Genomic DNA, 10,676 nt, shown 5'->3' with positions numbered 1-10,676 from the left:
ACTTATTTAAATAAAATAAAAAACTAACCATTAGACTAATCTAAATCAATTCATTGAATGGAGGCTTAATTAGCAAGAAGTTGCTTCTGTTGATAAAGGGCCTACTCATTTAAAATAACCCAAACTCCAAACAATTATTGCGTTATTTTGTAAGCCTCACACCCCAGAATTCTTATAATTGTTAGGCTTGCAAAGCGTAGTGCTTTAGGAAGCATGTCAAAATCACAATCATATAAAGCCATTTTATGAAAATTATCCACTAGCCTTTGTCATTGCTTTCTTCTATTTAGCCAAAGAATATTACATTCAGAATTGGTTGGGCCCTGCATGCAACTAGTTAATACTTAATAGAGATGCATTCCTTTATGTTTCTTATTTTTCTAGACATACAATGGTTTAAAATGTAGTAAAGACTGAAGAAAAGAGAATGATTCCTCTACTAAAATCGGATTTTCAACAACAAGGGACTCATTCATGTTTCGTTTTTTATTTTATTTTATTTATTTAATTTTTAACTTGATATTTTTTATCCGTCATTGCATGCACAAGGCGAGATTTGAACCACCGGCACTTGCTTAAGTAGACGAGTGAGTCAGCTCACTCGACCAACCAAGTTGATACTTTCTTTTATGCATTTGACCTCTTGTGGATAATAACACATTTTTTTTTTGTGTTGATCACTTCCCACTAAAATATTTAGCGTACTAGTCCTCACCAAACTTTAGTAGGTATCAATTTGATTAATTTTGAGTTAAATAAATTTTATGCTACAATCATAGGTTTTTATGTTAAATTATTTCCTAACAAGTGCGCCAAAATTAGTAGGATAAAGTCGTCAAGTAAAATTGAATCTATATGAAAAGGAAAAAAAAAGTACACCTTTTGCATATCTTTGAATCAAGAAAATTCATCATAGCAGTTCAGAAACCGTGCCAGTTAGTTAATTACCTTAAGGAGTGGATAATCTATCTCTGCTTTTCAACCTGTGAAGAGGATATGAAAACGATTGATATGGCTATGAAGGGAACCAAATCCTCGGTATCAAAAGCAAACTATAAAGTTAACTAAAACTCAGGAATAAGCCGCCATATTCACCTAAAAGTGAACAATATAATGAACTACGCCTTCCTTTTTAAAACCATACAAAAAATGCTTTTTAGTTACGAACTAAGTCAGTTATTACATATGTTATACATATATTTATCCATAATTATAACGGAATAATTAAATTTTTCATTAACATTAATTTTTAGTTGCCTTTGTAATTTTATACTATTATTTGCATTTTGATATGAATGTGAAATGATCTTTTTATATTTCTATAGCTATATTTATATGAATGACTGGTTTTATAATAACATATATTTGAAGGATTTAGTTAACATATATTTTGAAAGTAGATGTTAATTATAACTTCATAAATTAAGAAAATTTTATAAAAAGGGTTTATAAAAAATTTTAATGTATTTATTTTAGAAAAATACTAGGAGTTGGGCGTGTTCATGGGTCGGGTGAAATTGAGTTTGTCCTGATCCAGATCCGATCTTAAATATACACTGGATCTATTTTTTAAGACCCTAACCCAGTTTTAGACCCGATGAAACCTAAATATTTTCGAGCCACAACTATACCGGGTCCAAACCAGGTGAAAACTGGATCTTTAAAGTTTTAACAATAATTTATAAATAAACTTATTTATAAAGAAATTTATTTATTATGCACTTATTTATAAAGAAGAAACTTGTTAATGAAAAGTTGATATTTATATTTGAACTTGAATTTGATCATAAATTTTAATTTGTTGCTTCTTTAATCTATTTTTTAATTCAATAAATATGATTAAAAATAAAACAATAAGTTTATAATTAATATAACATAATATTAAAATTAATTTAAAACATATATATCTTTTTTAGTTTCCTTAAGGTGCACATGGGTCGAGTGAAGTCAGGTTCTCATTGACCCGAACCCGACACAAAATAATGACCGAGTTTATTTTTAAAATAATTACCTGACCCTAAACCCGGTGAAATCACACAAAATTAGCCCCTAAAATATTTGGGGCCGTGCCGAGTCTTCAGACCGAATCGGGTCATGTGCACCTCTACTAGGAGCCATTAGATTTATTATTTTTGGCCATCACTTAATCATTAACTTAACAACAATGTTAGGGAACCAACTCTATATAAGCCAAGAATCAGCCAACTGGTAATCGGATGTTGATACTAATAGGCACACGGATGTTTCTTTTTCTTGTAAATTGGATGGTTTTGGATATGATTTCTATGTTTCATGTGTTACTCATTAATAAAACATAATTAATTATATGGAATCAACTCTGTTCTGTGATTTTCTCCTAACACTAACGTGGTCAACAATAATAACAAACAAATTAAATTATAAATTAATAAAACTAATTATAATTAATTATGTTGTTCCATTCTTGGCTGATTATTAGTTGGTTCATATATTTTTCCTTAACTTAATTTTTTTAGTCTAGTTTATTTAGTTTAATAATCCAACAACATACTTTATTTTATACTTTTAAAGGCTAACTGATAGTCAAAAATAATAAATTTTGATAACTTTCTAGTATTTATTTGTATTTTATATATAAAATTAAAAATTAAAAAACTTTTATTAATAATAATTTTAACATTTGCCCTTAATATTTGTGAACCCCATATTTAAAAGTTTATTTTCAGTAATTATAGTTTGTCTACACAAATGTTGAAAATTCTACTAATTATAGATACATAAAGTCTTGCACTGTAGGCCTTAATAATTTTGTCTTGTTTGAAGATGGTTGACAGAAGAGTAACAGAGGTAATAGGTTCTCCATGTTAGATATAGCATAAGAGAAGAATATTCGCGGAGCAACATAGCATGGAAATGAAGAGTGAAGAAGTCACGTAACGTGGAGCAAAGCAAAGCAAAGCAAAGCAAAGGGGTCACATGATTTTAAAACTCACTCACTCACTCACTCACATGTTTGTTTCAACGACCCTTTTCTCCTTCCTTCCTTTTCTGCCACATGTTCCTTCTTCCATTGCATCATGCATAATTCCCCCGTTGCCATTCAATTCTTTGCACTAAACTACACCAAATTTGGACCCACACTACTTTTCCTTTTCCCCCTCACAACTCTTTCACCACTACTCACTCTTTTTCCACCTCTTCTTCTTCTTCTTCTTCTTCATTATTATTATCACTTCACAGTTCACACTACTCTTGTGTTGAGACTGAACAGCAAACATGACTGATACTACTGATGATATTGCTGAGGAAATCTCCTTCCAGAGCTTTGATGATGATTGCAGGCTGCTTGGTAATCTCCTCAACGACATTCTCCAGCGTGAAGTTGGAACCACTGTTGTTGACAAGCTTGAGAGGATTCGTGTGCTTGCTCAGGTCTATCTCAAAACACTAACTTTTTGCTCTTTTTAATACCCTTTTCTCTTTTCTTTCATGGGTTTTGATTCTTTTGCAATTTGCATGCTTCTCCCTGATTCTAAGGGGCTTTTTTCCCTTTTCTCTTCAAAAATTACTTATTCTGCATTTGGTGTTTGATCATGGTGCATGGAAGAGGAAGTTGACATGATAAGGAGTGATGTGTGTGTAATGAATGATTATGCATATGGTGGTGTGAGTTCATGTGAATTTTTGGTCACACTAAAAGGTTTTTGCTATGTTTTTCTTGTTGGTTAGAGTGGCTGTAATATGAGGCAGGCAGGGATTGTGGACATGGCTGAGATGCTTGAGAAGCAGTTGGCTTCCGAGCTATCAAAGATGACACTCGAAGAAGCTCTTACCCTAGCTCGCGCCTTCAGCCACTATCTTACTCTCATGGGAATAGCTGAAACTCATCATAGGTGATTTGGTTAACCAATTGTTGGTTTTTCTGGATTCTCTTGGTAAATTGTTATTGTGGTTCTTTGATATATCATAGAATTATGCATATAGCACAAACTGCAACAAGTACTGCTTTCAATCTGTGGTGGTTTTTTAACTCTAATTCTGTTTATGCAGGGTTCGGAAAAGAGGGAATAATATAGCACAAACTGCAAAATCATGTGATGATATCTTTAACCAGCTTGTGCAGGGTGGAGTTTCCCCTGATGAACTTTATGACACAGTCTGCAAGCAGGTTTATTTTGATCTGTACTTGTTTTATTTCTCATATGCTGGTCTGAGAAGCATAGAATCCTTGTGTTTTCTTTATGTAAACAATTATTTTCTTATTATTTGCTAATATTCCAATAAGCAACCTGTTCCAGTTTCTTTTACTCTTGATTTCAATTTTATCTTTTCTGCCACAGGAGGTTGAAATTGTTCTTACAGCTCATCCTACTCAAATTAATCGCCGTACCTTACAATACAAACACATTAGAATTGCTGTGAGTTTTTTCTTACTTGTTTGGCCTTAAGAAATTTTCAGAACAGCAAATATCATAGTAAGGATTGTCTTTAACAACATTTCCCACATCCATGCAGCATCTTTTGGATTATAATGATCGACCTGATCTTACCATTGAAGATCGAGAAATGGTGATTGAGGACCTGGTAATTTCCATGAACTGTATTTTCACTCTATAAAAGGCATCACACTGTCTTAGGATGAGAGATAATCGGTTTAACTGTTAAGTAGGTGGTGTGGTTCCTTTCTTGGATATGTTTCTTCAATTCACATTAATCATGATGGATTTTTCAGGTGAGAGAGATAACTTCAATATGGCAGACCGATGAGCTTAGGCGTCAGAAACCCACTCCAGTTGATGAAGCTAGAGCTGGTATACTGATCTGAGTATTGTGTTTATGAAAGCTCATGAAAACTTTGGTTCAGTGAAGAAATTTTTGCATAGACACTGATTTTTGCTGTATTAATTTTGAGTTTTCTTAGGTTTGAATATTGTGGAGCAGTCACTCTGGAAAGCTGTTCCTCATTATTTACATCGAGTTAGCAATGCCTTGAAGAAGGTTGGTATGTTCAATTATGGTCAATCAGCTATGCATTTTTCTAAATTCTAATATTTTCAATACAATATATCATCTTCTGCAGCATACTGGGAAGCCACTTCCATTGACTTGTACTCCCATCAAGTTTGGATCTTGGATGGGAGGCGATAGAGATGGAAACCCAAATGTGACAGCAAAGGTGAGCCTTATTACCATCCTCTCAATTGCCACATGATTTTGCTTTTCTGAATTGTTGTAAGAGGATACTTCTCTTGCTAACTTTGCTTTTAACGGATATAATAGGTCACAAAAGATGTATCCCTTCTATCCAGATGGATGGCAATTGATCTCTACATCCGCGAAGTGGATAGCCTCCGGTTTGAGCTATCCATGAACCAGTGCAGTGAGAGTTTGTCAAGACTGGCACATGAAATTCTAGAAGGTTTGCTGGTTGAACTTTATTCTCTTTGCTGAGGTCTATCAAATGCCAATGGACATAGTCATTCATCTTTGTTTTATATTAAGTGACCACCAAACTGTCTTTTAAGTATTAAAACAGATCCTTGTGTGCACGCAGATTTGAGTTATTTAAAATCACTTCACTTCTTTCTCTACAGAAGCTAACCTTGAGAATCGCCATGAAAATTGGAATCAACCTGTGAGTAGAAGTCAGTCACTTCCAAAACAACTTCCAGCAAGAGCACATTTACCCTCTTTTGCTGGTACACACAATAATGTTCATAATTTATCTTCCTAGTTCTTTGTGCATATCATATATCTATGATATCCATATTTTTGTCTGCTAATACATCACAAAGATATTTTAATTTCTTTTTTAATCAGAAAAAATTCTCCTCTCTGATTAACAGAATTTTTTCCCTCTTGAGAAAATAGGAAACATCATTCATATACAGTTTGGAATATATTCTGAATTCTTTGCAACATTTTGTAGAAAATGGTGAAGCTCAACATCCCAGACTAGACATTCCAGGACCTGATCACTCACAACACAATCACAAGGTAGATCATATCAGTAATCTACTGATTTTAAGTATTTCTGGATTTACAATTGCTTCTTGGAAAATATGTATTTTTTTAATTGATAGGAAGGTGAGGTTTCTTCAACTCTATTCAAAATCGGCGAAACTTCAGCGAACTCCGGGGCTTCTGCAGCTGCAATATCACCTTCTTCTTCATTCAACTCCATTCAACAACTTGGTCAAAGGAAATCATCTGCAGGGTCCCAGATAGGAAGGTCCAGTTTTCAGAAGCTTATGGAGCCTAAGCTCCCTCAGCTTCCTGGAATTGCTCCTTACAGAGTTGTCCTAGGAAATGTAAAAGATAAGGTATCACTTCATTTTATTCCAGTGGTAACTGATAAGTCCATAAAAAATGACTATATTGATGCTGCTATTCAATATCTGCTTGATTTGTTAGAGAAATTATACATGTTGACATCAAATCTATTGACTCCTCCAAGGTTTTGAGAATTCGGATGCTTATAAATATAGCTCCATGTTGGTATTTGTATAATAATCAATAAAGAATATTTGTTTGCCTGGTAAGGGAAGAGATGTGCATATAAGGTTTATTTCTGAATCGTCACTAGGACTAATTCATTTTTGCATATTGTTATGGAACTCAGAGGTTCTCTCTGTTTGTAATTAGTATTTTGTTAACTTTCAAATGTCAATCTTATAATGGCATGCATATTCTGTTGTGTTTGTTCAGCTTGAGAGAAGTCGTAGACGGTTAGAACTTCTTCTTGAGGATGTTTCATGTGACAATGATCCTTTGGATTACTATGAAACCACTGATCAGCTTTTGGAACCTCTTCTCCTGTGTTATGAATCTCTGGTACTCTTTTGTATCCCTTGTTCTGTTTCCAAAAAGGTTATCTGGAATTGGTATTTGACAGTACATTTCCTCAGCAATCATGTGGATCTGGGGTGCTAGCCGATGGTAGACTCGCTGATCTGATTCGTAGAGTTGCTACCTTTGGAATGGTGTTAATGAAGCTTGACTTGCGTCAGGTATGAGTATGACTTAAATGGCATGCGTACTTTGGCTCAGGAATTCATTTCTGGCCTGACACTAGAGTTGAACAGGAATCTGGGAGACATGCTGAAACAATTGATGCAATTACTAAGTACTTGGATTTGGGAACATACAGTGAATGGGACGAAGAAAAGAAACTCGAGTTCTTAACAAGAGAGCTGAAAGGGAAGAGGCCACTAGTTCCTCATAGTATAGAGGTAAGATGCTAAAGCTCAAGATATTTATTGTGGAATGGGAGAACCTCCTTTTGTATTTTACAAAAGGAGAGAAGTTGATAACAGAGTTGACATTAAAAAAATTTGTAGGTAAGATGTTCACATATATATTATGTTAAGCAATCTAGTCAGACATGTCAAACTATTAATAGTTTTCAACTATTATCTTTACATGAAAACATTTTCACGTGAGTAGACACCATATTTCTTTGTTTAACTGAATTTACAACTCTGATAGACACAAGTACTCAATCACGTTTATGTTCATGATCAAAGAAAAAATCAGACAATAAACATTTCGACCCTCCAATGCATCAAATAATATGAACTTTGAATAACTCGTTTTCTTGTCTACATTCCTGACTATTTCTTATTGGAATGTTGCTTTGTTCTTTTAGGTTCCTCATGAAGTCAAAGAAGTCTTGGACACCTTCCGAATTGCTGCTGAGCTAGGGAGTGATTCACTTGGAGCCTATGTGATATCCATGGCCTCAAATGTAAGATTACTTTGCATTATATAAACAAGTTGTTTCATTATAGGTTCCTTCCAATTCTCACATCGCCTTTCTGTCTTCAAAGGACACAGCATTGATTAAGGTGGTTATCATTATCATTATCACTGACAGGGTTGGAGTTTTCTCTTGATTTTCAGGCAAGTGATGTCCTTGCAGTAGAGCTTTTACAGAAGGACGCACGGCTTTCTGTTGCTGGAGACTTGGGAAGAGAATGTCCTGGTGGAACGTAAGTATGAAATCTAAGTCGAGCTTCTATCTTTTCATTTAGCCACCTTGCTATGGTGAAGAAGCTTTAACTCAGGGGCGGAGCTAGAAATTATTTTGGGAGGGGCTAACATGAAAAATATAAGTTAAAAAGAAAGAAAAATTAAAAATTAAAAAAGGGTTAAACTAAAAAATTAAAAACTTAATACATACATTTTATTAGTTTGGGGGGGCCATTGCCCCCCTTGCTCATAACGTGGCTCCGCCACTGCTTTAACTCTATTTTCCAGTTGTATGTTTGTTAATTGAGTAGTAATTAAACTGCAGGACATGCCTAAACATATAAAATATAATCTGTTGAACACTCTACTCGTGCTATTTTTACTGAATGAAAAATATTTTAAGGCTGCAGTGCACAAAGACATTTTGTGATGCTTGATAATGAGTTTATGATAACTTCAATGAATTGTAGTCATAGTGTTTGATTTTTACCGGCATGCATCTTGGTAATCAGGTTGCGGGTGGTCCCTCTATTTGAAACTGTGAAGGACCTGCGAGGAGCTGGTTCAGTTATCCGAAAACTTTTATCAATAGATTGGTACCGTGAACACGTCATTAAGAACCATAATGGGCATCAAGAGGTACCTAAGCTAGATCAATTTCATTTCTTGTTACAGCTATTATGTGATGACAATACAATTTTGTTATGCAGGTTATGGTTGGATATTCAGATTCTGGCAAAGATGCCGGCCGCTTTACTGCTGCTTGGGAACTTTACAAAGCTCAGGAGGATGTTGTAGCTGCTTGCAATGAGTATGGTATTAAGGTTACACTGTTCCATGGCCGTGGAGGGAGTATTGGTCGCGGTGGTGGCCCGACGTATCTGGCTATTCAGTCCCAACCACCTGGCTCCGTGATGGTAGGCTAAGCCTTGTTCCATGGAATCCATTGTACGCATTGTACAAATATTCCATACTTTCCTGCATAGAAAAGATGATACTATAGTAGTGTCATAAATTGTTTGTATTTGAATGTTTTATTACAGGGAACACTAAGGTCTACTGAGCAGGGAGAGATGATAGATGCCAAGTTTGGGCTGCCACAAATAGCCGTGAGACAACTGGAAATATACACAACAGCAGTGCTACTTGCAACTCTTCGGCCGCCTCATCCGCCGCGTGAAGAGAAATGGCGTAAAGTGATAGAAGAGATCTCGAATATCAGTTGCCAGTGTTACCGCAGTGTAGTGTATGAAAATCCTGAATTCCTTTCCTACTTCCACGAAGCCACGCCTGAAGCAGAGCTTGGCTTCCTCAACATAGGCAGCCGGCCGGCAAGAAGGAAGAGCTCGAAAGGAATCGGACACCTTCGCGCCATACCGTGGCTATTTGCGTGGACACAGACCAGATTTGTGCTTCCTGCATGGCTAGGTGTTGGTGCTGGATTAAAAGGTGCATGCGAGAAAGGCCACACTGAAGAGCTAAAAGAAATGTACAAAGAGTGGCCATTCTTCCAAAGCACAATAGACCTTATTGAAATGGTTTTGGGGAAAGCAGACATTCCTATTGCCAAGCATTATGATGAAGTTCTTGTGTCCAAGGAGAGGCAAGAACTCGGCCGCGAACTACGGAGTGAGCTCATGACGGCGGAGAAGTTTGTGCTGGTGATTAGTGGCCATGAGAAACTTCAACAGAATAATAGGAGCTTAAGGAGGCTCATTGAGAATAGACTTCCATTTCTCAATCCGTTGAACATGTTGCAAGTGGAGATACTCAAGAGGCTAAGGCGTGAGGACGACAACCGAAAGATCAGAGATGCTTTGCTAATCACCATTAATGGAATTGCTGCTGGGATGAAGAACACGGGTTGATTTTGATTCTCAAGAATCATGAACTTTAGGTGCTTATAGGGACTTACTAGAATTGTGCTCTATTCAATGAAAAATGCAAAAATGTCACTTTGTTTTTAGAAGCATATGAGCACCCAATGTTTCAGTGTTTCACATGTTCCTTGTCTTTCCAGTTTCCACCTATCCCCATTATGATGTCTATTATGGTTTGTAATGTACTCAGAAAACAAAACAATAAAATAATAATGTGATGTAAATTTAGTTTTCCCATGCTGCTTCATGTATTTCTTTACTCTCTAATAATTTTGGTAGAAAAATATGTTTTTTCTTCAAGTGATTATGAATTCCTGTAATAGCTAAGCCCTCTATAGCCACCTTTTTATCAGCCCTGAAAGTTATAACATTTGCCACTATGATGTGCTTCCTCAAGTGAAGGAGTGCATTAAATCTCAGATAATTATTTATTAAAGTATCGTTTTTGTCTACAACATTTGAAATAAGTCCCAAAGTTGTCCCTAACGTTTCAATCGTCCTATTTAAGTCCCTAACGTTTCAAAACTTGACTCAATGTTGTCCTACTGTTAAAGATCCGTTAACAGAATTAACGGTGGGACGAAATTTAGACGATTTTGAAATGTTATAGACTTAAATAGGACGAAAATGTTGGGGACAAAAATGAATTTATTTAGAATAAAATTAATGTAATTAAATATAATTTACTTAGATGTGATTAAAAAATAATTCAATAACCATGTACCGTAAAAAATTGATATTATTGAAGGATAAAATTAAAATTTATTTATATGTATCATTTTTGTCCCCAACGTGTTCGTCCTATTTAAGTCCCTAACGTTTTAAAATTGTCTCAATTTTGTCCTG

General features: G+C 35.3%; 1 protein-coding gene across 1 annotated transcript; it reads left to right on the top strand.

Moving 5' to 3' along the window:
- The first annotated feature begins 2,773 nt into the window (after positions 1-2,773).
- On the top strand, positions 2,774-10,065 carry LOC112712697 (phosphoenolpyruvate carboxylase 4). The gene is made up of 20 exons (XM_025765628.3): positions 2,774-3,411; positions 3,709-3,872; positions 4,030-4,147; positions 4,320-4,397; positions 4,495-4,563; positions 4,712-4,790; positions 4,901-4,977; positions 5,060-5,155; positions 5,260-5,398; positions 5,574-5,678; positions 5,909-5,976; positions 6,063-6,302; positions 6,688-6,813; positions 6,888-6,989; positions 7,065-7,211; positions 7,628-7,726; positions 7,882-7,970; positions 8,463-8,589; positions 8,661-8,867; positions 8,994-10,065. The coding sequence occupies exons 1-20, from the start codon at positions 3,256-3,258 to the stop codon at positions 9,816-9,818; spliced, it is 3,111 nt and encodes a 1,036-aa protein (XP_025621413.1). The 5' UTR covers positions 2,774-3,255; the 3' UTR covers positions 9,819-10,065.
- Positions 10,066-10,676: the final 611 nt, after the last annotated feature.

Source organism: Arachis hypogaea, chromosome 9, assembly GCF_003086295.3.
Source record: "Arachis hypogaea cultivar Tifrunner chromosome 9, arahy.Tifrunner.gnm2.J5K5, whole genome shotgun sequence".
NCBI classification, from domain to species: Eukaryota; Viridiplantae; Streptophyta; class Magnoliopsida; order Fabales; family Fabaceae; genus Arachis; species Arachis hypogaea.
The sequence above is the reverse complement of the archived record's forward strand: the minus strand, read 5'-3'. Positions and strand labels throughout refer to the sequence as shown.

Excerpts from the sequence above, each read along its gene's own strand:
- LOC112712697 (XM_025765628.3), top strand. The coding sequence starts at position 3,256 with ATGACTGATACTACTGATGATATTGCTGAGGAAATCTCCTTCCAGAGC. Across the intron at positions 4,791-4,900 it reads AGTTGATGAAGCTAGAGCTG|GTTTGAATATTGTGGAGCAG; the intron begins GTATACTGATCT and ends GAGTTTTCTTAG. Across the intron at positions 6,814-6,887 it reads TCCTGTGTTATGAATCTCTG|CAATCATGTGGATCTGGGGT; the intron begins GTACTCTTTTGT and ends ACATTTCCTCAG.